The sequence below is a fragment of the Perca fluviatilis genome, chromosome 2 (genome assembly GCF_010015445.1).
Source record: "Perca fluviatilis chromosome 2, GENO_Pfluv_1.0, whole genome shotgun sequence".
Taxonomy (NCBI): Eukaryota; Metazoa; Chordata; class Actinopteri; order Perciformes; family Percidae; genus Perca; species Perca fluviatilis.
The window spans coordinates 33,669,304-33,696,007 of record NC_053113.1 but is presented as its reverse complement, the minus strand read 5'-3'; the positions used below and the strand labels follow the sequence as shown (position 1 = coordinate 33,696,007).

Sequence of the window (26,704 nt, the reverse complement as noted above, 5' to 3'; positions counted from 1 at the left end):
GTTACCATCCTTCTCTGCTCACGGTATGGAAAGAAAAACTGGACATATTCAACCCCATAACACGCTTTCCATCCTTTCCAACAACGAATCACATCCAGACAAAATGAAGAATCTTTAGTTCAGTGTTTGCTATACTGTAGCTCTCCATTTCATGAACTTTAACAAAAGATATAGATAGATAGATAGATAGATAGATAGATAGATAGATAGATAGATAGATAGATAGATAGATAGATAGATAGATAGATAGATAGATAGATAGATAGATAGATAGATAGATCATTTCTTAAATTGTTGTGGATCCAATAGGATTTGCACTTTTTCTCCTACTTCAAAACTCAGGTCATGTTTATATGCCAAGAACTTCGAAATTTGCATTCATTCAATCCCAGTTCGATTACTGCAACGCACTCTTCTAATGCCTCACACAACCAAATCTCAATAAACCTGGGAGGTTATTCCTGGCCATTTTTTATTGTCTTTTGTTTTGTTATATAATATTGTATTAACTGTTTACTTATTGGGTTTTTCATTTTTATGTGTAGAACTTTCTAACTTGATTTGAAAAGCGCTTCATAAATAAAAGTATTATTATTAACAGTATGTATATTGTGTGGTTGCTTGTAATCTTTCATCTCCACAGCAGTGGATCCCTTAAGTTTAAGGATCTCCAATATTTCAAGCCAAAACATAATGCAACCTCCATGCAGGTTTAACAGATACCACTGAGACTGCTCTGACGAGACTACTGGTTCCTGGCTGCTCTCAAACTTGCGTGTTGTTTTTCTTTTCTTGTTTCAGTTATTTTTCCTCTTTAATCTACTACGCAAGTCTTGAGGTAGGTCAAAAGCTGTATAATATTGTCAGTTTCCATAATCTAAATTGCCTAATAAGTCAAAGTGGAGGTTTTGCCTTACCCTTTGCTGTTCATTTCTGTCTTTTGTAGCACACAGTATTCACACAGTTGAACAATGTGAAGAGACAGATACTGTTTTTGTCCAGTAAGAAATAAGGTCATAGAGGATAACCGGCTGATTCATCTCTTGCTGCTTTAGACTTCTGTGCCTTTTAAATTCAGAGGTTTCTGGACGGGTGATAGTAAGACTTGTAAAGCACTCAGATGTGTTCCTGTGACAGAAAACTTGGCCAGCACTGAGGACACCGAGAAACTGGAAGAGCTTCTGGCTCTGACTGAGATCAGTGAGCCACATGTTAGATTTTGACGGCCCTTTGACTGTGGAAGGATGATTTAATTACTTGGTCCCTAATACACAGACAATATTTTAGCAGTAAAAGTTGGGAATTTTCCAAAGAGTCAGCACTAAATCAGCATTACAGTTTAATTTTGTAGTAGCAATGAACTGTATACAAAAAAGCTCTAATCATGCTTGTGGGAACTTTGGTCAGTCATTTATACCTCCCAATATTGTGAGATAGACTGTAAATGTCCTTGAAATCTTTGTTGCCTTTCCATTGTAGTTTAAATGATTTGGTTTCTTTTCAGCAAATGGGAGGTCTAATGAGGTCATTCAAGAGGCCAGCCACTGAAAAGAAATTATAAAATGTTAAATAAAATAACATATAAATAATACAAATAATAATATTTCAGCTGCTTGATAGAAAGACAATGTTTCGATTACAATTTCTGGTTAGCTTATGTATTCATTGTTATGATGGTGTTTTGTCATGCAATCATGGAATTGCTGATGTAAGGGTTTTCTCAAGGGACTCAAATCTAAATTGTGACACCGGAGGAAGGACATTACGTTACAACTTGTTGATGTTTAATGACACATGCTTTGCAAGCATGCTGTTACATAAACTACATCAATGTCTTGTACATTTACTGCCTGTATATATATATATATATATATATATCTCATCATCATCATCATCACCACATTTTATTAAGCCCAGCCATCAAATCTTCAAAATACCACTCATCAAAATACAATCCTGCCAGTCTCCTGTGTTACTTTTTACCTAATTTCACCTTTCAGTGGATTTGATTTTATTCCTGGAATCCATTCTGTGTTTAGTGCAATGAGAGAGATCAGTCGCATAACTTCTGTCAGTAAAGCCTACAATTTATGCTGGTCAGGAAGTGCACATCTTTGTGGTTCTTTCATTAGCAATAAAATTATTATAGCAAATATTTTTTCCAACTTAATATGCATCCTGTTGCATTCTTGTGATGATCAACTTGTAATGAGGCTCTTAAATTATCCATGTTTGTAAAATTCTCACACAATCATGGTCTTATATTTTATGCAACTGAGAAAGTGAGAGCTGTTCTTCATTAATGGCATTCTCCATGTGTGTTCAATGTGGTGCTTTTATGTATGTGCAGATGAAAGAGAATGATGATAAACCGAGAGCTGGACATACAGGACTACCAGCAGGACCTTGATATCCTCTAATGGCTCTGATGGAATGCACAGTTTTTATTGGGGCCATTAGGGCCCAAAGGACCACTAGGCACAGAAATAAAATGGTATAAAAAAGGTAGCAGAGGACTCTTTCATTTTCACGGTCCAGGGGTCACCCAGATCAGAAACATACGTTGTCATGTTTTCTTTGTGTTCAGTCAATGAGGCCTATGGCTGTAACCTCTGGGAGTTACAGCAGCTAAACATGACAGGAAGCTCAGAGCACAGTGGTGGGCCCGGTGCTTCTGTATGTCAGAATCACTCAGCCCTAACAAAAAGAGGCAGGTAATGTGCACCGCTGAGTCCCGCTACACCAGCCAGCTCACAAGCTTGTGACATCCTCAGTCCCTCCGTCCTGTGTATTACTTGCTCTACTTTCCAAATACATGACCTTTTTAAGCGCACCCTGGCTGCAGAAAGTTCAAACGTATCAGATGGAATGAAGATAGTTGCACTGAAAGTATTTTCATCTAAACAAGTAACAGAAATTACTACTGTGTATTAAACCTATGTTTTCGAATGCAGGGGAACATTGGGGCAATTTACTGATTATTCTGTCTTGCTTCGAGATAATACTAGCAGAGCGGTTGAGACCATTCAACAGTTACCATGGTAACGCGATTATTGCAATCAGAGGGATAAACAAGGCAGTAAACACATGAGTTTACAACTCTCTGGAATGATTCTGCGTTTTCCTGGCATGTTTATACATACCAAGAATGAGGTCAGATTCACATGCACTGACACGCTTGTGCATACAACTGCACATCAACCCATGGCCTCATACACACGCCACACAGACACAAATATAGCACGCCTGTTTCAGAAGTCTCACACCACAACATCAAAATGATAAAAAGCTGACAGACTGAGACATTTTGACCAAGGGCTAAAACAATCATAAGAAACAAAGATAAGGTGAAGTAGGTGAATTTAAAGTATAAGTTCTGATCCGTTTTGTTCTCCCTGCACTGCAGTAATGATCAGAAACTGACTCACAAGTTCCAGGCAGCAGTAAAGGAGGGATGCATGAAAAAAAGAAAAGAGGGGGGAAAAGAACAAATGGTTAATACGTGAGAGACCTTGAACTCTGTCATTTTGTGCCACTGTGTTTTGCTGAATGTGTCCCGTAAAGAGAGTAGGTTGACCATGTTAAGCTTGAGCATTATTTATGAGCTAGATCTAAAGACGATGTGCACAGATCAGCATGAATGCACCAAAAACACAGACAGAGCAGTGTGTTCATTACAGCTGAATGCTCAAGTGACTGCATGTGTTAAACCATATTGTAAGCATAAGTTATAAACTCCCATGTTTATCAAGACTTACAGGCTATTTCCACATACACGACACACCACACAGATTCGTCTGAGAAAAGATGTATTGTTTTTCTCATTATTACACAGAAAAAAAAAAAATCAACAACAAATCACACACACTCATAACATCACTAATAATGTGCAACAGATCTTTAATCTTCTCGTCATTGACAGGTTCATGTGTTATTTAAGGAGTCATAAAACGTGCCTGAATTATTTGGCTTCGCAAATACTTAACCTTTCTCACTCCACTGGTTTTCTTTTACTCTCTGAAAGTCTGAAACCATCTGGTTTGGTTTTATCTTAGACTTGAAGACTAAAATACTCACTGGCCCTCAAACATTAAAGTCATTACAATGAGAATGTCCTGCTAATCTCAGAACTGGAAAACAAAGATCCAGCATGAATTTATCGAGCAGCCTGCACAGAATCTCATGAGCATCCTCTGTGGAGCCAAAACTCTTTTCACTATCTCTGTGATTTACATGCTCACTGACACAGATGACAGTCAGTGACATGTTTGTAAATCATCAATGACTAGGTCAATGCCAAATAGCCATGTGGATTTTGAGGGCTCCAATAACATTTCTGAGTAAAAATATCACCAAATTCCAAACTCCAACTATGGCTCAGTAGAAAGTCCTGAGTTTGACATAAGCTGTAAAGGTGTACCCATACACTGCATGACATACTGCAGTGCCATGCACGTTATGCAACTATACCTGTAACCGCGTATCAAGAACACTAGATTAATACTACTGTGCATATCTCAATTTGATGTAGTAGTGGAACTTATTCAAACAAAACAAGTAAGGCATTAAATAGACCCACTCACACACCAGCAGAAGGCCTTGTCCACAAAAATCATCACACAGGTTTCTGATTATAGCATCTGAAGCCAACTGAGAGCAAAGGCTTAAGCTCTCTCACAAAAGGTCCGTGTCCTACAGATATAGGTCCGCGAGGCAGACTGTCCAGGACTTAGAGATGCTCTAAAATAACCAGACGGTTGTTACTTTGATTCCCAACTGACCATCTCACCGGCAACTGGGGATGCAAGTAGTGCTAGGCAAGGAGACAAATAATTTACTATTTGTACAGTATAGCGATATTGCACTTACATATCAAAGCATTTTTATACCCAACTTAAGTTCACTTTCTTTGTTTGGAAGTATTTCAACTACTGTACGGTGAATATTTACACAGAACACATTCATTTGTTGTGAAACAAATTGTTAATAATTATCTAATACAAGGATGCAATCACAAAGTTGGGATATGTAATGAAAGATAAATATGATCAAGAAATAATATGGGGCATATGTTTTCAAAATGATTAATAGGTCATAATAAGTATCCTTTCTTCATAACAAACTCAATGCTACTGCTGTGGTACCTTTAAGACACTGACTTTAAACTGCTCCAGAAACCAAATTGCAGTGACCTTGTTTATTGTGGCAGAACTGAACATATTATCCTAAATCTTGGCACATATCAGCATAAACTGCATTAATAGTGTTATTGTAATATGAAAATAAGTTTTACAAAATCAAAATGATAAGGCAAGATAAGGCAAAAAAAAAAAAAGTAAACATTTATTTGACCAAGCCAGATATATTCTGAGTCGTGTAGCCTCCCTGTCTCACACAGTAGTCGCAATGCCATGTCATGACCCTAAAAGGCCAAAGGCCAATTCAGACTCAGGACAGACTGTGAACATGTATGATTATTGTCACATCGAACAGACGTGTCAAGAGAACTGGGCTCTTGATTTTCATCAGTACTATTGAGAGTTAAGGAGTGTGCAGGAGCGAAGTCACAGAACTTGTGACAGTTTGTCTAAATCCGTTTTGTTTTGTTCTTTTCTAAATGGGGTGCCAGCCAGGTCTCTCTCCTGACATCTAAGATAAGATGGTTCAAGGTTTAGGTCAGTTGTATTTTGTATGTTTAGTTTTGGGATCTAGATCAAACCACACAAGCGCGCACATATAAAAATGTACACCCTATACACATTAAACAACGAAAACATAAACCCAACAAAACACAATGCACATTCCAAGGTTCAAATCAAAGATCATATAATTATAATTCCAAGAACTAGATTTCTCTAATACTTACACACGATACATTCGGTAAAAAAACTCATGCGAATAAAGCTGGTGAAAGTGGGTTTCCATCCAACAGGTTTAAAGCAAATAAAAACCTGTGCGTAATGACGTCACATGCTGTTTTGCGGTCAAATTGGTATATCGAATTGATTTGAGACATTTTAAGGTGTTTCCATTAATTTTTGCACTGAATCGCACAACATTCAAGCAAACATTTGCAAACAAAGTTTTGCTAGACAAAATGGATCGCGCCATCTACCAACCAACATGGCATCATGACTTTGCGTAAACATACACGCCACTTTTCTAAAGCTATCCACGTGTATGTCTATGCTGTATACAGCAGATGTAAACATACCCACCACGTGGCGTCGCCATTTTGCGTGTTATCGAGAGAACGTGACGTACTATCGCGAGAACAACGTCACACGCGTGTAAAAAAATAAATAAAGGTTGGGTTTAGGAAAAGAACACAGAGAAAGGCTTTAGTAACATAAAAAAGTGACAATAATCCGGGGGAAAAAATGACAAAAACACGCTTAGGAAAACAATAAACGGTTGGGTTTAGGAAAGAAACATTGGGTAAGGCTTAAAAAAAAAAAAAAAAAACGGCTGAAAAATCACCACACATGGCACGCGATCCCAGCTCTCCTGGGTGAAAGTCCTGTGTTTTACCCATCTGCCACCCCAGCCAACCCCCTTCTGTGGACCTCCGTCCCTTTATACTACTCGCTACAGCGAAAATTCACTCTTAATGTAGGTCAATGGCGGGCGAATTGCGTTAATAAACACGCTAAAAAGCGATTTTGCGTCTTGATAACACGCCAAAATGGCATACGAATTGGCGTGTCATACATACGCCACTTCATGAGATCAGTCTGTACCAACAAATGATCAATATTGCACAAGTTGTAATAGTGCTTATGTGCCAGCAACATACCAAGCTATAATAAGAAAACGACGCTATCAACACATTGCTATGATGATGCAGATGCACATAAATTCCCGACGACAACGGAGGCGGCCTGTGGTGTGGGAACGACGGCGCTCCAAACTGTTCTGGGAGATCGTGGTTCAGAGACCCTTTGGTTGAAGCATTTTCGCCATTTCCTTCGCGAGTTCCTGATAAATTATGGCATTTCTTAGATTTTTGCTATCTAAAATAGCCATTATATTTTGCTCGTAAATTACATTCAAAAAGTCTCTCGTCTCCTCGTTTGTCCACTTACATCTATCTTTGTTGACACCCGCCATGTGTGCAAACAGAGCGGAAATACTGGGCGGAAATGAACTAAAACTTCTTCGTTTTGTAGGGGGTTGAAACCATAAAATGACCTAAAACTTAATCGCAATTCATCATTTATAATAAGCATAAGCCGTATATCGATCAAGATAAAATCCGATGAAACCGAACGTATTTCCTTTGAGTTGATATTCATGAAATTCAATCGAGTTCGAAGTTTCTATGAGGCATTTTTCATTCAATATCACTTAATTCGGATAAAAACGTGTGGATGGAAACATAGCTAGCGACATCCATCAAAAACAGTTGACCTTGCTAATTTATGCCGCAAATTGGTCCTACTGCATTGTAGGTAGGGTTGGGAATCAAAACCCAGTTCCAAATTAGAATCGATTTGAATGAATGAAATGCCAAGTTCCGGGTACCCATAAAAAAAAATTTAAAAAAAACTGGACTGGACGATGCTGCACATAGCAATACATTCTGTTTTGTTTAAGCAGTATGGGCAAGATGAATAAGAGTTGCGAGCACACGAGTCAGCAGTGCGCCATGGACCGCAGGTTTTCTACTCCGCTCCGATCGCCAACAGCTGTTTGCTGCCAGCGCAGCCGCTGTATCTCTCTTGGAATCAGATAGATAGATAGATAGATAGATAGATAGATAGATAGATGGATGGATGGATAGATAGATAGATAGATAGATAGATAGATAGATAGATAGATAGATAGATAGATAGATAGATAGATAGATAGATATTAAAATACTATCATATTAATGATATATCATCTATATTATATATTATCAATATTTATGTTGGATGGACTTTTTACAGTTTATATACTGTAGACTTTAAATCACAAGAGCCACAGAAGCTCGTCAAATTAAACTTTAACCATGTGCTAGCTTACATACAGGGAAATTTGTTTCTACTATGGATAACAAATGCCTACAGTATGTGTGTCTAATCAGAAATAATAATACACGTGAAGGAAAGAAATAGAACATTAAATGTGCTGAATTATAAAGAGAGAATTCCACACATGAGGAAAAACATGTCAAGGATGTTGAAAGAGAGTCTCATGTAAGATGATATTTTTTCCAAACCACACTATTCCTGTCATTCACCTCCCACAGAGGTGGGCCCCCAGTCATAACCGAACAGTGAGTGTGAGGAGCTGAGGCCAATGCTGTATGTGTCTACAGATTCCTCAGAGCCTACCAGCTAGCTGTGACTTTTAACAGCCGGCCCGTTCCTCCACACGCCCTTTAGCCCACACTGAGAGTAGAGAGAAGAAAGTGATATCAGTTTATCATTTCCTACTGTCAGCCAGTCAGCGAGGGGATGAACTGTGTATACAAACATAACTTAAATCAAACAACATGCTGCAGAATCAAAGTTCTTTAAAAACCACAAGGAATCCCAATTTCACCTCCAGAAGCTTTTAGCCTAAGTATTACAGCTTGAAGAATAATACAGCTGCCCTTGTAGTACTCCATCATCTGGAGTAAATTAAAGCCAATGTGAAACAGTTTCCTTGGCAAGAAAAAAGATGGACCACGTTCAACTTTGTGATCAGCAGAATCACAAACAAACAAATCATTTTTACTGGGCACACGCGCGCACACACGCACACACACGCACACACACGCACGCTCTGCTCGTCCCATCATCCCTTGTCCTCGACCCTGTTGTCACTGTCAATTTGCCATCTCTAAGAAGAGGTTCAACTCTTCAGTTATAATGACGACTTGGATCAAGACATAATTATTTCTACTATGTGCTTTACTAGAAAAAAAAAAACCATTCTACTCTATTTAGCAGAACAAATCCACTTAGATGGGATTTAGAAATAGGCATGAAATCCTACATAATTATACAAGATTATGTTGGGGAGAGGAGAATAGAGTATTAAAAAAACACCAACTGTTATGGAAGTTGGTAAGTGAATCAAATGGCTGTCAACAAGCTTCTAATAATATAGGATTACAGTAATAGTCCTCTGGTAAATCAATGGTAACACGTTTACGAGAATAACAGCTAGAGCAAACCAATTATACTTCTTGGTTGCTGGGTGAGAAGCATGACATACTCTATAGAAGCAAGACCTCTGATTTAGGCTTCAGTGAGGAAGAGAAGATAAGAGGTGTTGCTGTTGTCCATGTCCACAAGTGTTGGTCTGTTGTCCAGATGTTCAAGTAAACAAGCCTGTGACCTGAAGTAACTTATGGGATCCCCATAAACCCTCATTCCATTCAAATTATTAGTCCACTAACACATTTAAAATGAAGTTCAGATCCTTTTGCTTGTTCCTCTGTGGTTTGAGTATGACTGAAAGGTTATACTGTAGTCATTAACAGTCTTCTGTGTTACTAAAGATAGTGCACATTCCAAAATTCTCCCCTCTGCAAATGTGCCTGTGTGTGTGTGTGTGTGTGCGTGTGTGTGTGTGTGTGTGTGTGTGTGTGTGTATGTGTGTGTGTGTGTGTGTGTGTTGTTGAGGGTAAATGGCATGGATGAAAGATGGTGAACGAGCAGCTTCGTGAGAGCAAGAAATGTTGATGACAGCCACAGTGAATCGCCCACAAATAAACCGCATGCTGATTGTAAGATGAAGATCTAAAAATGTAGGCATTTGGGGGTGCTACGCTATATCAAAAGAGCACCAATACCCTTGTACACCTGCAGCGAATTCACCATTATTTCTACAATTTAACTTAAACGGTCTTTGATGTCAGAGTCAGTCCTCTAACATATCCACTAACAGCCGAATGTGGAGGGAAAGTCTTTGCCTCCAAATATGCTGATTTTTGGGCACAGAGGGACTCTTGGAATTCAACAAACTAGTCAAAAGAATTGGATTTTGGAATGAGACAAAAAAAGAGAGAGAAACTGACCCCTACATGCCTGGAATAATTTTCTTTTTTTTTCTTTTTTTTAAACATAAGCAGACCACACAAAAAAATCTGGTGAGAAAGAAGTAAAATTCTTATTGGGCTAATCTAAGACATTAGACGGTGCTTTCATCTGACAGTTTAACAAAGAGTTTGTGATGCAGACAAGCTTGGGCCACTTACCATGTCCACATTTAAAATCGTACTACTTATTATGACAGAGAGTCAAGATCAAGCTTAAATGAATTCACAAGCTATCATAACTATAGCTATATACTATATACTATATAACCACATCAAGCATTTAGATTATTCGTCTAGTAGGTATAGGCGCTTCTGTGAAAAACTTAATAACATAAATCAAATATTATTGTCTTGGCAGACAAGTTTTAGATGGAGCTTAACAGTCTATTAGATGCATGCGTGGTATCTGCAGCAGACCACTTTCCTGAGTATTTCATGGTTGCAGTAACTCTAGGATTACATTACAGCAGATTACAAGGGGGCGGAGGAGACCAAAGTGTGCGCTCACTGCAGCCGCTCATACAGAAATGACTCCCGTCCCTCTGCGTCTCAGACACAGAGGACTCATCTGAGGAATCAAACTGGAGAACTACTGAAACTGAATGTGGACCTTCTACTCTTTCATTGGGGTTTTTACATTCTTGTAACTGCAGCAGTTCCGTTTTCTACAGCTGTTCAAGTGCGTTGAAGAAAACCGAAGGTAAGATTTTTTTTAAATATTTTTTTTCCTGCCTTATCATCAATATAATACATTATCTGCATAGTATAACAATTGTATATAGACATAATATGTATTATCTTTGCATAAGATTTTGCATGTGACGTTTTCTCAGTTTGAATTTATTACCATCCTAACGTTTGCCCTATCAAAATATGTCCTTAATGCCTATAAAAGTTGAGTGACGTGATGCAAATTTACAGGGGAAAACGTTGTACTAATCTAACCTTTACCCGCGTCGGTTAATCCAATTTTCAGATGAATTAGCGCTCTATGTAGTTTGTTGTTTCATATACCCATCTATCTGCCAATCCATCTATCTATCCATCTATCTATCTATCTATCTATCTATCTATCTATCTATCTATCTATCTATCTATCTATCTATCTATCTATCTATCTATCTATCTATCTATCACATGATTGGAGTAACGCTTCTACACGCCGTGCTTCCCTCTCCAGGTGGGTTTCATTAATGGTACAGTAGCCTACAACGTCTAGCCCTCCTTGCCCGTGCACAATGAGTGTGTGTGGCTGCAGCGCCTCATACCTGTGGAGGTGGCTGCTGAAGGCTCTGTTGTTCTTGGCTGCTGTGCTGCCGTCGAGCGGTGACTGCCCCAAATCATGCGCCTGCAACGTCCCCACTGAACTGCACTGTACCTTCAGATACTTGACCGCAATACCTGACCACATCCAGCCAGCTGTGGAAAGAATTAACCTCGGGTGAGCCTTCGCTTTTTTTTTTCCAGCTCAGATGATTGGAGAACTTGCAGATACTCTGGGGGAAGACTTTTTTTTTCTTTTCTTTTTTTTTTACTGATTGACTTAGCTAAACCACAGACTGTCAACTGCAAAATGGTTATAAGGAGGAATAACATTACACAAAACTTTTCAGAGTTTAGCCTAACAAAGCCATTTATCATCACTGGTAGCTAGTAAAGGAAGTAGCCTAACTGTCAAAAAAGACAGTTAGTGTAACTTTAACCTACCTCAAATTTAAGGGAGGTTAACAAGCCAACTTTAACTCAGGCTAAATCTGTGAAGGTTAGCTAAGGTCAGCTTTAGCAAAAAGCTTATTCAACTAACCTTAGCTAACCTATTCAATTTTTAGCTATATTGCAAATTTTACAACAACTAGCTATTAGCTACCAGCTAGCTCCTCGTGACTGGATTCTCAGCTCTGTGCTACCAGAAATATGAAACATGGTGCTCCAGGTAAACATTTTATTAAATTACTGTAGCCTACCTGATGGTGATAACGGAGAATGCCATTAAGTTTGTAACAGATTGTAAAAGCTTTTGTCTTCACCTTTTCAAGATATTGTACACAGGTATGTTACACCCCCACAGGTGTTTTCACTTAATTCCCCTGATTAGATCCCTCAATTGAGGGATTTTTCACACAGATTGACTTGTCACAGCAAGAAATGCCAACCTTGATCGCTGTGTGGGCATGTTTGTGCCTGATTCCCGTCTCTTGTTACCTGTCAGGGAGGGAAAACCTAGACCATAAGAAGTAGAGTTGGGGTTTCTGTCACAAGTTTACCTACTTCCAATGTGCATGGAGAAGGTCACAACTCAGCAACACTTGTACTATGACACCTTTTGGCTTGTGGCCTTCATCAGGGCCACCCTGAGGCCACATTGGTCTTACAATAAAATTGTATAAGTGTTGCTGAGGTTTTGACCTCTTAAAACTTAGACCTTTACCATTTTTATTTCTACACTATTTCTACTGTGGTGACCTCGCATAATTCCCAATGTAACCCTGCCCAAGTTAAACTTGAGGAGAGGTCTAATAAGCCAGTTCAACTCAAAACATCTGTGTGGGAGTGCAGGACCTTTAACTGAACCTCCATACTTCAAAACAAATCCTTTTGGAAAATACTAAATGTTAAGTATATATATATATATATATATCTTTAAAATACTATTATAATTAGATACTAATCCTTTGGCACAAAAATAACTAAATAAGTTAATATCTTTTTTTTTTTCTGAGTGTGAAAGGAAGCAATGATTAAAGTAACACATTTCTTAGCTAGAGCAGTACGTATAAATATAGTATTATATAAGTATAAAGCCCAGCACTGATACCCAATATGTTTTTTGTTTCTATGCTTTTAGGTACAACAGTATAACTGTCTTGAGAGAAAATGATCTTTCAGGACTTGAGAACTTAGAGTTGTTGATGCTGCATAGCAACACTATCCACAGTATTGACGACCGAGCCTTCCAAGACCTCAGGTCTTTACAGGTAAAATCATATTTTTGTAAGTCTCTTGTGAACAGATTACAGGTCCTGTCTTGTGATATTGGAAAACAAGTTCACTGTGCACTTTGCAACACAGTAATACAGCAGAAACCTTATTTATTGATACATATCAATATTAATTCAGCTTCTATGTGCTGGTTGACAAGTAGCTAACGTTAATGCTAGCTAATGCTTGGTGGATAACATTATAGGGTTACAACATAGTTCAATACGCTCATAAAGTTATTAGTATTATGATTGTTTTGACCATGGATAAATGCAGCACTGCGCTAACCCATAAATAAGTTCACTACTAACATTAACGTTAGCTGTATAGATAGACGATTACTCTAATGCTAATTTAGCCAGCTAGCACACTCCGGTCTGCCTGCCTCACTCCCCCGGCGTAAAGAGACTTCATTCGGGATGATAGCTGACAACACAGCCGGGTCATGTAGCAATAACTAGTTACCGTTAGCCCCAGTCAGTGCCGGGTGCTTACGACGCTAACGGCAGTTTAATGAAGCGTCAGGAAACAGAGAATATCAGACCCAGGCACCATAGTCACAACATCGGCCAGCCGTAATGTTAGCTAGCTACGTCTCTGTAAACACTACCGGTGTTTGTACCGAAAATCTCTTCCCTGCCAAATTTCTCCCCCCTTCGCGTTTAGCTGTCTTTACAGTTAGCTAGCTAAATTAACCCGACAAAAGGTGGGTTAAGCACCAAAACGAATAGTTAAAGGGATACACCACCGTTTGTTGAAAGATGGCTTATCACGGTCTCCCCTAGCTGTAGATAGGTGGGCCAACGCATTTTTTGTGCATGCATTGTTTTAGTCCGGTGCAAAACCGGCAGCGCCGCTGCTAGTTAGCTTAGCGTAGTGAATGGAATCCTATGTTGCCGGTTAGCATGTTAGGAGTAAAAGTGAGCCAACAAAAGACAAAAAAACAACCTAATTACTTGCACTGAGACAAAAAATCTGTTGGCCCACCTATCTACAGCCAGGGTAGACCGTGATAAGCCCTATTTCAACAAACAGTGGCGTATTCCTTTAAGATTACAGAAAAGTAAAGGGGGAGATCGGGCAGTTGGGAGATGTTCTGCTGCTGCTGACAACGGCAATCGAACATCCTAGCCGACCTAGAGATTCCCCCTGCAATCCCCGCCCACACCTGTCTCTTAGCCTCGTTGAGTAGCTAGCTAGCGTTACAACAAACCCCGTCCGCCCAGTAAAATCCAAAAGGTGACATTGGCATGTGAAATATACTGTGATAGTGCGGTTTTAGCTGCTGGCTAATCATTAGTCAGCAGCTAAAACCTGCTAACGTTAGCCGCTAATGTTAGCTTGCTGGCTCATTAGCTAACTGGTCAGCTAGCTACCAATACAGATTGAATCAAGAAAAACTTATTTATGTTGGGGAAACTGCAGCTATTTTATTAGCATGACATGAATAAACATTACTAAACGTAACGTGAATAAACTTGAATGGGTAAAATCGTCCGTGAACAGATGCATTCTAATCGATGATAGTGTTTAGCAATAAAAACTCCCATAATTCCATGCAACTTCCTAACGTCATCAAACGTCTGTGTTTACAATCCATTGTTTTGGTTGAGAGACCCCTAGCGGCAGAAAGTTACATATTGTACATTTAAGAGCTCAGTCCTAACAAAAATGTAACCACTTCACAAGGAGAGCATTATTATGGGGCTTTCATAGTGGATTGCATTATATTCCACTTTAATTTATTTTGTATAAAGGATACTCTCCAATAACTGATTGCTTACACTTTTCCAGACTAAATATTTATTCTGCTGTCTTGACTTCATTTCATGGTATCCCTCAATAATTTGCTGTTGTGTGTTAATAGTCTTAAATCAACATTCTTTTGACAAACATCTCCAACTTCTCAATCATCTTCTCACAGGTCTTGAAGATGTCCTTTAATAAAGTAAAGGAAATCAAAAAAGAGACGTTCAAGGGCATGGATAGTCTGCTGAGACTCCACATGGACCACAACCACATTGAGTTCATCAGTCCAGAGGCTTTCTATGGCCTAACCAAACTACAGTTGGTCCAACTGGAGGGTAACCACCTCCAGCAGCTCCACCCAGACACATTCATCACACTGAGACACAGCCAGGTGTTCAAGCTGTCCTCAGTAAGAAACATCCACCTGTCAGACAACCTCCTCACCACGATGCCTGAAAATATCTTCTCAGGCTGCAGCCAGCTAGAGAACCTCTTCCTTCATGGCAACCCATGGACATGTGATTGTCGTATGACGTGGTTCTCAGTGTGGGCACAGAGGAACACAGGTGAGGAGTGTGTGTTTGCTTTGGAATAGTCTGAAAGCAATCAGACAGATTTACATGCTTGTGTACAAGGGAAGACAGCCCCTTCTTTTGTAATGAGGGATTCTTTCTTAAGGCATTGATTTCTTTCTAAACACAGTATACATGATAGAAAATACTTATAGAAAACATGTGAAAAGTCTGTAAACTGTGTAGTACTGAATTGTGGAGTTAGACCGTTAAACTGTTTTTTGCCATGTCTGTGTCCAGGATCTTTTGGGCGGCCAGAAATTATGGCTAGTTTGGCAGACCTCTGCCAAAAGCCAATAGTCCAATTATATATGATATGCACATCTGCAATTGCAACCATTATACTGTATATGTCTGGATACATTTCCAAAACTATTAGAAGCAGCAGTCAAAACCACTATTAAACTTATGTTACGACCACTATTAAATATATTGCATAATGCACAATTAGAGGGTGATGCTGTGCAAGCTAATACTATCAATAAAACGCGATAATCAAATTGAAACTCACCATCTAAACATTGCCGCTGGATCACAGTTTGCCTATTTATTTAGCCCCCTTTCCAACAAGCTAGCATTAACACGGTTGGTGCCAATGGAATCCTTAGGTCATCTAGTTTGATATGATACTGATACCTTTACTCTAGCGTTCTAGATTTCTTAATCATTCAAATTTAGCTGGGTGGTTAATAACACATGTTGCTGCAAATTCACAAAATGCAAAATGTTGCTAACTACTAGGTTATTCTACTTAGACTTTTAAATAGAGATGCACCCATTACAACTTTCTAGGCCGATTCAGATTTTCATTGAGTTAGGCCAGCCAATACCGATATTAACCACTTTACAGCACACGCAAATATTTATTTTCTGTCTTTTCTTTAATAGAACATTTTGCTCAGAACATAGAAATTTTTTTTAACAGATAATGGATCACTATAAAATAGAACTATATAAATGACTCCTGGTGTGGGAAATTCACACGCATCTAAAGTGCAATGTTAGAACCATTTCCTTCTTTTCACATCCAATATCCAACTAAAAAAATTTGATTTTGGTTTTTGGTGTCGTCCCTCCATGCCCTACTTTTTCCTTGCAGGTGTTGCATATTGCAAACTTGCTATCTCCTGCACACACGCTGAAGAATTTCCAAACAGCTGACATGTTGCAGGTTAATTCACGAGGTTCCCTACATGGGTACGCGCACGGGTACGTGCGACACGGCGGAAAAGTTGAGAGAAAGGAAAAAGAGACTGTGCTGTCGCGTCCGTGTGTGCGTGCGTCCTTGAGAACTGTAACTCGTATAACTTATGTTGTCAGTTAATTTTAGCATTGACCGGCGTGAAATCGGCATATGTCAGACTGACCTGCCGGTCGCCGGTCATGGCCTATCGGTGCATCTCTACTTTTGAAATGTTTTTTTTAGTTTATTTTTTTTTTATTAATACTGCATGGAATTGTAACCAAAGCGGGAAAGGCATATCCAAAAGAAACATATAAATCTTTGCAGAGACGTCACTGGAGGCAGAGATAATTTCTTCTTCTAGGGCTACAGAAAACACTAAAGACACGGAGGAACAAAAGTTATACCATTCATTCATGACTTGGCTAATGTAAAAGTCAACTCATAAATTACAATGCTGTATGATGATGATCTTTTCTGGTTCATAAATTTTACTGATCAGTTTTGGTTTGGCTGGCCCATAATGTGGAAATTGTAAATGTTGTTTTTTTGACACGCAACCAACTGAACAGTATTACACACTTGATTTAAATGTTTCCAGGTGTGCTGAAATGCAAGCGAGACAGAACATATCCAAGAGGCCAGCTGTGTCCTCTTTGTGAAAATCCTGCCCCTTACCACAACAGACCTCTATCCCTTCTCCCCGGTGTTTCCTTCACTTGTACCAAACCCTGGCTCCAACCCCATCTAAAGCAGAAAAACATCAGCCTGAATGAGGGGGACTTTACTCCAGTTTCCCCCAAGGACTTCGTTGCCCCATTAGGCTCCATACAAATGAAGCTGGCAGACCAGTTTCACAATGATGCCAGTCTGTCCTGCACTGTCCAGAGGCCCTCTGCTTTTGAGAACTTGACACAAACCTTGGAGGAGGAGGAGGGAAAAAATGTCACTCTGCTTACAGCTGGCATCACTGCATATTTGGTGTGTAACATTGACTATGAACACATACAGCAGCTTTGGCAAATCCTGGCTACCTACAGTGACTCTCCCTTGACAATGGAGAGGGGCGTAATGCTGGCCAGAAGCCCAGAAATGGTATACAGGTATAGTCAGATGAAAACAAAGGAGGGAGAGGAAGGAATTCACACAAACATTGAGGCTGAGATTAAAGCCTCCCCTGCATGGTTGCTGCAGGGAGAGGTGAGCTTCCAGCTTGACCGCACTACTACCACTTTCTCTACTCTGCACATTAAGTACCAGTCTGTGGTCAACCTACGTGTGGAAAACGCATCACCTAAGAAGGACCATTATTCCTGGACCATGATCAAGCGAGATAATCAAACCAAGACTGAGCACACTGTACTTACAGGTGGGAGTTAGAGATTGATGCTTAATTTCTGATTTGACCTTTACTTCAGTCTACATGAAATAAATAATCTCTTAACTGATGCATAATAATCCACTGATAATAATAACAACTGTAATAAAATATGTATTTTATTTGTAAACTAGGTGGTGTGGTGCAATTGAGCTGTCAAATCCGGGGTGAGCCAAAGCCTTTGTTGGAGTGGATTTTACCAGATGGAAATAAGGTCAGAGCTCCTTACTCCAGTGAGGACAGGAGGATCATCATTTCTGCTGATGGGAAGCTCACTCTGCGGGGCGCAGATGCTTCAGACACTGGCCTCTACCGGTGCATTACCACAAACTACCTGGATGCAGATATCCTTGTCTTTCGAGTGACCGTTCTGTCCCCTGATGTGGAAGAAGCAGAGGTCAACGGCGTCCAACTCTCAATGCCACTGGGTGAAAAACTGGTTCTTGACTGTAGTTCCTCAGGGAGTCCTGAGGCCTTGGCACAGTGGGTACTCCCTGACCACTCAGTACTGGACAAGTCTCATGGGAACAGGAAAGTGTATGAGAACGGCACCTTGCTGATTCAGGGTCTCACAGCGAGGGACAGAGGATTTTATAGGTGTTTGGTTTCTAATCACCTGGGAGTTGATCTGCTCGTGTCTCAGGTGACAGTGACTGGAGAAACGTCTGAAAAGGTGACAGTTTTGGACAGTGAGGGATCAGGGCTCAAAACGGAGGACAAGGTTGGCCTGAGCTTGACTGAAAACACAGTCACACTCAATGAGATCCCCTCTTCCAGTCCCTCTGACAGAACTAGTCAGGAATCCAGGACCATCACCTCAGATCGACCTTACCCCAGACTCAGGTCACAGGCTGGAGGAGGTAGACTGGGACAGAGAAGGAGGGGGACAGTCGGCAAAAGACGCATCTGGAGTAGTAGGGTGTTTGATAAAGCTTCCAGGAAAGTGGACCCACATAAATTTGCTGAACTAATGAAAAAGGCTCAAGATGGATCAAGAATAAAGACTGGCACAGAGAAAGAGGGTGCAAAATATGAAGACTCAAACACTGGTCTTTCTGGTGATGGGGAAATTGGCTCTGGTGAGGATCATAAGGAAGATCATATCATCATTGTGCCAAAGATAGTTAAACCAACTACAGATAATCCACAGAAAGGTAGAGTATTTGGAGAGAAGAGGCAGCCTGAAACTTCTACAACCACACAGACCAGTCAGGATAGTAATTTAGCAACAATGGGGGCACATCAAACAGTTGGCATAGAATCCACAGTAAGCAATCGCATTGATGTAAGTCAAGTGTCTGAAAATAAAAACACACCAACAACAGAGTCATATATGCAGTCAGATTCTACACCGATGGAGTTCACATTCACACACCATCCAACAGGAAGGAGTAAAAGTCAAAGTGATGCAGTTACACCATATAACACAGTATCACAAAACGCAGGCCTCTTTAGTTTTGATGAGACCACTGAACTTTATGCTCTGGAAAGAGCTTCCAAGCCAGGCTTAAGCAATCTCCCAGTCACTCTCCAACTTACTGTGACAGACACTTCAGAAGAAACTCAGCTCCAGTTCTCGGGAGAACAACCTGCAGAGTTCGAGACGTCCACTGGGGCGGCTCTATCGTTTACCACAGACCCTCATGTCACTCCAATGAGGGATGGCCCAGGCCCAGTGGAGCTAGTCATTCACACATCCACAGACCCAGAAAGCCAGACGACATACACAGCCGTCGCCGCCACAGAGAGACAGCAAGATGCAATAACCTTCCACACGACCCAGACAATCAAATCCCCACGCCTGACTGCAGGATCCACTATCATCTCCCGGCAGCAGATCCAAATCATCCCACACAAGAACAGCAGAGGAGGGGGCCGCAGGAGGACCTTCCAAGGCCGCAGGAGGATAATTAAGCCCAACAAGATCACCAACATACAGTCCTTGATCAATAAACTTAAACAGCCCTCATCAAAGAAGGAAGGGAATGACACAGTACCTTATAGAATTGAACTGACCACAGGTAAGCAGCCTTGTTTTGTAAGCAAATAGAGCCAAGTTTTTCTTCATTGTTTACTGTGTGCCTCTTTACCTGATATTTTGTATATGTTTCCTTTTCCTTTTTTTTCCTCAGACTGTGATGAAGACAAAAAGAAGACAGCAACCACTGATCTGCAGATGGTCACACCAACAGCTTCCTCCAGTTCATCTTTACACAGAACAGAGCGACCTGCCTCTACACAAAAAACTGCAGCTTCCACCACAGACTATTACATTACTTCAAATGCCCCCTTCACCCATACAGAGTCTAGGCCAGATGTTTCCAGTGGCTACATGACCTCTGCTGATGCCCCTGAGTTTGACCCTACAATGGATCCATTTTTGACCACAAATAAAGAATTGTCTATCTCCACCACTATCACTACTACAACCGTCTCTAAGATTATCCGTGGAAGAATTCCTTGGAATAAGCTGTTTGGAAGCAAGGAGAGGGGGAATATACTGAGCAGGCTAAGGAAGCCATCCATCACCCCAAAAACCTCAACTACAGTGACCCCAACCACAACCCCTGCTGCTCTGTCCACCACCACCGCAAAGTCCCTTACTGAACCTGAGACCCTGTCCCCGTCCAGACACACAGGAAGCAAAGAGGGCTCATTAGATGATGACTACGGAGACTTGTCCTCTGCAGATTTTGAGTTCACAACATTGCGACCCAGCTTTCACTATCTAACTTCTACCAGTCCATCATATTACTCCAAGTCTGCCACCACTGCTGAAACACCACCAGAATCACATACTCTACCTTCCCCACCTACTGTCAAACCTCCCTCAAATGAAAATCCTGATGAAGCCTTATTATCTGGGTCTGGGGGACTAGCTGATAACAGGTTAATAATCAGACAGAGGCCTGGTGGGACAAGAAGACAGCAAGGGCGGAGAAGAAGGCCCTTAAGGGGCAGGAGACCCTTCAAGAAACCTGCAATCACTAAATTTCAACCTACAACTGGGGCTTTAACTACAACTATGGGAACTACAATGGAGGCAACCACACTACCACAACGGACTGTTTCACTTTATAAGCCACTTTACACACCATCTAAGAAAGAGGACAGAACTCCAGTAGTTGTTGCCACTGCCCAAACATCAAAGGAGGAGACTGACTTATATGAGGAATTTGGCTGGAGCACATCTAGCAGTTTAAAAGCCTATACTACAACCAAGGCACCTTTGATCCCTTCAACCACATTTACCCCCACCACCACATTTATGCCAATTACCACAAAAGTGTCTAAAACAACAGTGCAACCCAAAGTCCACAGCAACATCAGACCACCAACACAGAGGAACACTGGTCACGCCACTCGTAGGCCACCAATGAGGAGACTCAGACCTACCGTGCAGAGCAGTGGTGCCAGAGAAAGTGCAGATAAAGGCCTTGATACGGAGACCATTCTTACTGCTAAGCAGGGATACACTAACACCCCTGCCCCATACAACAACATAGGCAAACACAATGCCATCTCAAGTGTTTATAATCATCTCTCTGGCAATGAAGCTACACGTGCCAATATTGCTGGCTTTGAGCCCACTACAAAGGTCATGACGAACAAACCAAAGATAGTTGGGGGCAATGCAGCCAGCTTCACCGTGTTATCTAACTCCGATGCTTTCCTGCCATGTGAAGCTGTTGGAAACCCTCAGCCAGCTATAACCTGGAAACGATTCTCCTCAACTACAGGTAAAGAAAATATTTTATCAATTGTTATCATTTAGAAAAACAACAGAAAGGGTTCAGGTGTCGAGTAAACATCTTTTAAAAGCCATGTGAAAACTGCTTCTTTATATTCAGGTGCAGCTATAAGCAATATGTAGGAATGGTAATGCTGAAGTGTAAATGAAATTCAGTGAGGCAACTGTAATGTTTTTCATATTTCAAAGAGCAGGGAGCACAGTGTTGGTTCTTTTTATTTGACAAAAGGCTTGGGAAATACTGTATGTTGTTGTGACATTGTATTAGGGCGATTTTGTATAATCCATGTCTGTTTTATTATTAACTTATGATGTGTATGAATCATAATTTTTAATCTGTACTTGTCTTAGTAATGTCATAAATGTTGTTTTAGGATGTTTTTAAGTTGAATGTTTCTTAGGAGAAATTCTCTTTCTCTCTCCTTCAGGAAGCACCGTTACAGTTAAGGGGAGGATGGGCAAGTTTGAGGTGTTGAGCAATGGCACGCTGTCGATCCAGAATGCCAACATGAAGGACCGTGGCCAGTACATCTGTCTAGCTGAGAATGATCATGGATCAGATAAACTTCTTGTCACCCTCTCTGTGGTGGCCTACCCCTCACGCATCATGGAGGCAAAAATGCGGGAGATAAAGTCTCATGCAGGAAACACTGTGGAGATGAAATGTAAAGCAGAGGGTCGGCCCACACCCATGATATCCTGGATCCTGGCCAACCGAACCCAGGTCAGGGGTCAAAACACAGAGAAGGGAAGGGTATCAGTATCTGCTGAGGGGACTCTGGTCATTGAGCAGGTGTCTGTTTATGACAGAGGTCATTACAAATGCATCGCCAGTAATCCCGCTGGAGCTGATACTGTTACAGTCCGACTGCAGGTGGTGGCAGCTCCCCCAGGTATCGTGGAGGAGAAACGGCAACAGGTGAAAGCGGGTGTAAGCCGAGACATGTGGCTACCCTGCACTGGCCACGGCAGTCCTCAGCCTACTATTCACTGGGTCCTCCATGATGGGTCAATAGTACGACCTTACAGACCTGCCAGAGACTCAAGGATATCGGTGTATTGGAATGGAACCCTTCACATTAAGGATATGACTCCAGCAGACAGCGGCAAATATGAATGTATTGCTACCAGCTCTACTGGCTCAGAGAGAAGGGTGGTGACTCTAACTGTAGAGAGGCAAGAGTCTGCACCTCAAATAGTGGAGACATCCCACCGCATGACAGTGTTGTTCTTCGGCGACCAGCTGAGACTAAACTGTTCAGCTACAGGAGACCCTAAACCCAGGATCATCTGGCGGCTGCCCTCTAAAGCTGTGGTGGACCAGTGGCACAGGTAAAAATCCCCTTGATCGGTGGTAGTAGTGCACAGAAGAATAGATAGAAGCATTTACAGCGAACTTGTGAGTAAAAGTTAAAACGAACATTACTAACATTTTGGACAAAACAGACTCAACATTTCTTAACAGTTTTAAGGCCATGCAGAACTTCCAAAAATAAGCTTTATTGTTTTCAGGGGATCATACTTCTACACTTCAGGATTTAGTAATAAGTATGTTTGGTCATTTTTAGTTTCCTGCATTGACCATCAAGTCAGTGTTTTGATGTGATGGTTACTCATCTGAAGCTTTACCAACTTGCTACATCAGCTTCAGAACCACCTCCATAAATACTGGAAATATTTACAAAATGACTACAATGCCTACTACAATGTAGTGTTTTTCAATCCATTGCCAAGGCCTTGGCTCAGTTTACTGGTCGGTTCATAAAATCTTTAGTCTCTTTAACCTCCCTAGTGAGTTTATGTACATGTTTTGGTGTAACCATTCAGTAATTAAGTTTTCAACTATTTGAAGACTTTCTTTGCAACCACAATGTTCTCGTTTGAGTTTTCTTTTATGTGGTTTCCCAGCGGATTCTATTTTAATGTAGTAATATAAAAATTATTTGTTGTTATTATGGACATGACTGTGATGTGTGAAAACATAAGACGTTTTGTAGAACTGTGAAGAATTTAATTGTACGCAATGAAACGGAAAGATCCCACTGTATGAACTCTGCTCACTTATATTTGATCAGCCTTTATTCTTTCATCTCCAATTACTAAGTCTATCTTATTTCTGTCATGTATTTTTTCAGGATGGGCAGCAGAATTCAGGTTCTGGATAACGGTACTCTTATTGTTAGCACTGTGAGTGATAAAGATGCAGGAGACTATCTCTGTGTGGCACGAAACAAAATTGGTGATGATCTCCAACTCATGAAGGTCAGCGTGTCAATGAAGCCAGCCAAGATAGAGCCGAAGCTCTATGGGAAGAAGCAGGTACCTTACGGTAATGACTTTAAGGTCGACTGTAAAGCGTCAGGAGCACCAAAGCCAGAGATCTCCTGGGGTCTACCAGACGGTAGAGTTGTCAACAGCGCTTTTCAGTCTGATGCCAGCAGTGGAGGAGGACGAGCACGACGCTATACACTTTTTGACAATGGAACGCTCTACTTAAACCAGGTATGCAATGGCATGTCATTTTCCACAATGGCACATAACATTTTCAAAATAATTTACATCACGTGTTGTGCTTCTTCAGGTTGGAATGTCCGAGGAAGGGGACTACACCTGCTTTGCTGAGAACCAGGTGGGCAAGGATGAGATGCATTTACATATCACTGTGGTGACCGCTGCCCCCAGGATACGTCCAACCAGCCAGACATATGCCAGGGTGAAGCCTGGAGGGAACGTCCGCTTTGACTGTGAAGCACTTGGGGAGCCCAAACCCAAGATCCTGTGGTTGCTGCCCACCAACGATGTCATTGCAGCATCTAATGAACGCTACCTAATGCATGTCAATGGCTCCCTGGATATCAGGGATGTGAAGCTTATCAATGCTGGGGAGTATGTTTGCATGGCTCGAAACCCTGCTGGAGAAAATAGAAAAGTCTACAAGCTTGATATAGAAGGGAATCCACCAGTGATCAATGGTTACCGGCAGAACAGGACTGTAATCAAAGATGTAGCTTCTAAATACTCCAGGAAATTAATAGACTGTAAAGCTGAGGGCAATCCCAAGCCTAGCATCACTTGGATTATGCCGGATAACATCTTTCTGACAGCACCATACTTTGGCAGCAGGATTAATGTCTACCACAATGGGACATTAGAGATTCGTAACGTGCGGCCAACTGATACAGCCGAGTTCATCTGCATGGCGAGGAATGATGGAGGAGAAGCAGTAATGGTGGTGCAGCTCGAGGTGAGCAGTATACTACGAAGGCCGATCTTCAAGAACCCCTATAACGAACGTATTGTGTCTCGGATGGGGAAAACCACAGTTCTGAACTGCTCTGCTGATGGATACCCAATGCCAGAGATCACTTGGACTTTGCCTAACGGAACACGGTTTACTGGTGACCACCACCTAGTTAAGAATGGGACTTTAGTCATCTACAACCCTCGCAAAGAAGATGCTGGGAAGTACCGCTGTGGTGCCAAGAATTTAATGGGCTACATAGAGAAGCTAATCATTTTTGATGTCGGGCAGAAGCCTTACATCCTGACAAGGCCTAGGGGCATCATACGCAGTGTGTCTGGAGAACCTCTCTTCCTTCATTGTCTATCTGATGGAAGTCCCACACCCAGAATCTACTGGACCATTCCTGGTGGTCACACTCTTACTCGGCCTCAAGTCCTCGGGCGCTACCAGTTGCTAGAGAATGGTACTTTGGTTGTTCAGGAGACAACTCTCCACGACCGAGGGAACTACATCTGCAGGGCTCGGAGCGATGCCGGGGAGGCTGTGCTAACTGTCCCTGTTATTATCATCGCCTACCCTCCACGGATCACAACAGGGCCACCTCCCAGTGTGAGGGCAGTGACCGGGACACCTATCCAGCTCAATTGCGCTGCCATTGGGATCCCCAAGCCAGAGATCACCTGGGAGTTGCCCGATCGTTCAGTTCTGTCAACGGCGGAACAGGGCCGACCTATGGGTAGCGAACTGCTCCACCCTCAGGGCACACTTATCATTCAGCGGCCCAAAGCCTCTGACTCTGGCACATACAAGTGCCTGGCCAAGAACCACCTGGGTACAGACTCAAAGCTCGCATATGTACATATATTGTGAGAAAGAGACAAGACTGGGGGAGGACGGTGGCATATCCAAATGTAAATATTACCAGACACCCAGTCACTAGTGTCTACGAGGTACAGTGCATGTTTTCTCACATGTGGATTTGTGAGGGTTACAGCTTGTGGAATATTATTAGTGGAAAAAAAACAAGTGACAAATGTGAATTAAAAAAATAAACAGAGTACAAGAAGATAAAGGAAGCAGACATTTTATAGGAGAAAAATGTGTTTTCTTTAACTAGAAAACAGCCTGGGGCTAGAAAGTTGTTATTGTAACTTTGGAACTGGGGGTCTGGAAATTCATAGGTGGTTTTCATTTGGGGTGGTTCTCATGGGAGCAAAAGGGCCAGTGCATAGAGCCAAACTTAAAGGGATTACTCTGACCAGGCGTTGCTGGCCACACATAATTATATTATTACAGCACATGCAGAGAGGGAGAAAACAATGGTATAACAGATTGAAAGAAATAATTAAAGAAAGAAAGAAGAAATAATCCCTTCAGACATTGGCAAGAAGTTGCTACTGTCATGAAACAGTGCTTTGTTGTTTAACAGCAAATGAAAAAGACAACAGGAAAAGTGTATATAGTCAAATATCTTTCAAGAGCAATTCATCGAATTACACAGTGGAAGAAAATAGATTTGTTCAAAAAAATATATACGGCTTGTTTTACACTGGATGCATATCTGCATAGACAGTACAGTGCTTTTATCAGATCTGATTTCGTTATTATAATTTTTATATTTTGATGACAGTTTAAAGCAGACTACTTTATTTCAATCAGGAGAGACTCCGTTGCAGATATGCAACATTTACTATTAAGATATAACCACGTAGGTACAAACAATTATTTGGAGATTAGTCTCCATTGTAAAGGGGTATCTATACAAATCTAATGTGTAGGAAAACCAAACACATCCCCCAATGGAAACTAGACACTGGTGGTGGTGAGAAGAAT

The 26,704-nt window shown here is 41.1% G+C and overlaps 1 protein-coding gene and 1 long non-coding RNA gene across 3 annotated transcripts in view; one reads left to right on the top strand and one right to left on the bottom strand.

Annotated features, from left to right (window-relative positions):
- Positions 1 to 12,073, bottom strand: part of LOC120545901 — a 52,775-nt gene extending 40,702 nt beyond the window's left edge. For both annotated transcript variants that reach the window (XR_005636754.1, XR_005636753.1), the window contains exons 1-2: positions 11,980 to 12,073; positions 11,284 to 11,434 (exon numbers count right to left, since the gene is read on the bottom strand). This is a non-coding gene — a long non-coding RNA (uncharacterized LOC120545901). The remainder of the gene's footprint in view (positions 1 to 11,283; positions 11,435 to 11,979) is intronic.
- Positions 10,558 to 26,704, top strand: igsf10 (immunoglobulin superfamily, member 10). The gene is made up of 10 exons (XM_039780477.1): positions 10,558 to 10,715; positions 11,196 to 11,456; positions 12,861 to 12,990; positions 14,919 to 15,309; positions 17,100 to 17,867; positions 18,011 to 19,897; positions 20,009 to 21,616; positions 22,056 to 22,959; positions 23,763 to 24,129; positions 24,209 to 26,704. The coding sequence occupies exons 2-10, from the start codon at positions 11,254 to 11,256 to the stop codon at positions 25,739 to 25,741; spliced, it is 7,791 nt and encodes a 2,596-aa protein (XP_039636411.1). The 5' UTR covers positions 10,558 to 10,715; positions 11,196 to 11,253; the 3' UTR covers positions 25,742 to 26,704.